The sequence below is a fragment of the Nestor notabilis genome, unplaced genomic scaffold, assembly GCF_000696875.1.
Source record: "Nestor notabilis isolate BGI_N333 unplaced genomic scaffold, ASM69687v1 scaffold8424, whole genome shotgun sequence".
Taxonomy (NCBI): domain Eukaryota; kingdom Metazoa; phylum Chordata; class Aves; order Psittaciformes; family Psittacidae; genus Nestor; species Nestor notabilis.
Window position 1 is genome coordinate 60961 of NW_009926046.1, and position 1286 is coordinate 62246.

Consider the following 1286-nt stretch of genomic DNA (forward strand, 5'->3'; position numbering starts at 1 on the left):
GGGAAAGAGACCCTTTTTAACAGGCAGCAGTCAGCATGCTGAATGGGCATGACAGGGAGTGGCAGGAACAGAAACAGGAGGATGCAGAAGCAGGGATATATCCAGTGTATTTTAAAAGTTCAGTGTCTCAGGGAAGAAATAAACTGGCAGGGTGTCTTCTAGCTCTATAGCTAGTGCTCAGTTAGATCCATGATGCCATGTCTCCATGTTTTTTGGGGGGGTTTTCCTTTATATTAAAGAATTCCTGTATCTTTAAAAACAAAATAAATGCTCAGGCCACTGTCTTGTGGTCTTTAATTACAACCAAATTAGGTTAATATTTCAAAGCTTTTATATATAAGTTTTGGTAGATGTGTTATGAGCTATCTGCACAGATCTCATGGGCTGCTGTGTTTGTCTGCTCATAGTAACGTTATAGTATCTCTATCATTTTGAGATGGAAGACAAAGTACAGCAGCCATTCTACCTCTTAGGTGCTTTACTTCACTGTTGTGCTTCATGGAGTTGTGCTTCTCTGATGAAAAGACTCTCACCCACTTATTTCACCCAGAGAGATGTTTACTGTGTTATCTGCTTGTCACTCTGTTTACAACAGATTGCACTTCTCTTGTAGATGATTGCACCACCCGAACGGAAATACCCGGTCTGGATTGGGGGTTCAATATTGGCATCCCTGTCCACTTTTCAGCAAATGTGGATCAGTAAAGATGAATATGAGGATGCTGGTCCCTCTGTTGTCCACTGCAAGTGCTTTTGAACCCTTTCATCACGTACTGTCAGTGATAAGTAGTGCTGTTTCTCTACACATCACCTCTGAGGGTGGTTTGGCTTTCTTCCACATGGTAAAGAACCACACTGTATGGGTGTCATGTGAATTAGCAAATTATTTCTGATTTTTGATGCTAAAATGAGACTAACACTTCAGTGGTGGGTGTTTTCCAGGATTAATAATGGTAGTTATCCTGCACATTTGTATAGACCTCCCTTTCCCCCACGTTTGTCAGTGTTGTACTGCCATCCAGGAGGTTACACACGCTGCTGCTGTGTGTTAGTCTCTGCAATCAGTGGTAAGTCTGAAGAATGTCCTTAAGTGATTCTTCAAACTCAAACATAATGCAAGATTTAGGTCCTGGAGAAGGCTGTTTATATGCATTTAATCCTTTTTATATACACAGGATTCTTCTAAGGGGGTTTATTTTGCTAAGGACACAGTGGATTTATGTGGGCACCAGTGTGCACATGGGTGCCAGTTCTTTCAGTAGAGCCTGTGTGGATGTCTCCCTGGT

General features: G+C 41.8%; 1 protein-coding gene across 1 annotated transcript in view; it reads left to right on the forward strand.

Annotated features, from left to right (window-relative positions):
* The window catches only part of ACTA1 (actin, alpha 1, skeletal muscle), a 13642-nt gene extending 12885 nt beyond the window's left edge, over window positions 1–757 (forward strand). Inside the window, 1 exon segment of the mRNA XM_010013337.1 lies at window positions 614–757. Within this exon segment, the coding sequence (XP_010011639.1) occupies window positions 614–757 (144 nt within the window).
* Window positions 758–1286: the final 529 nt, after the last annotated feature.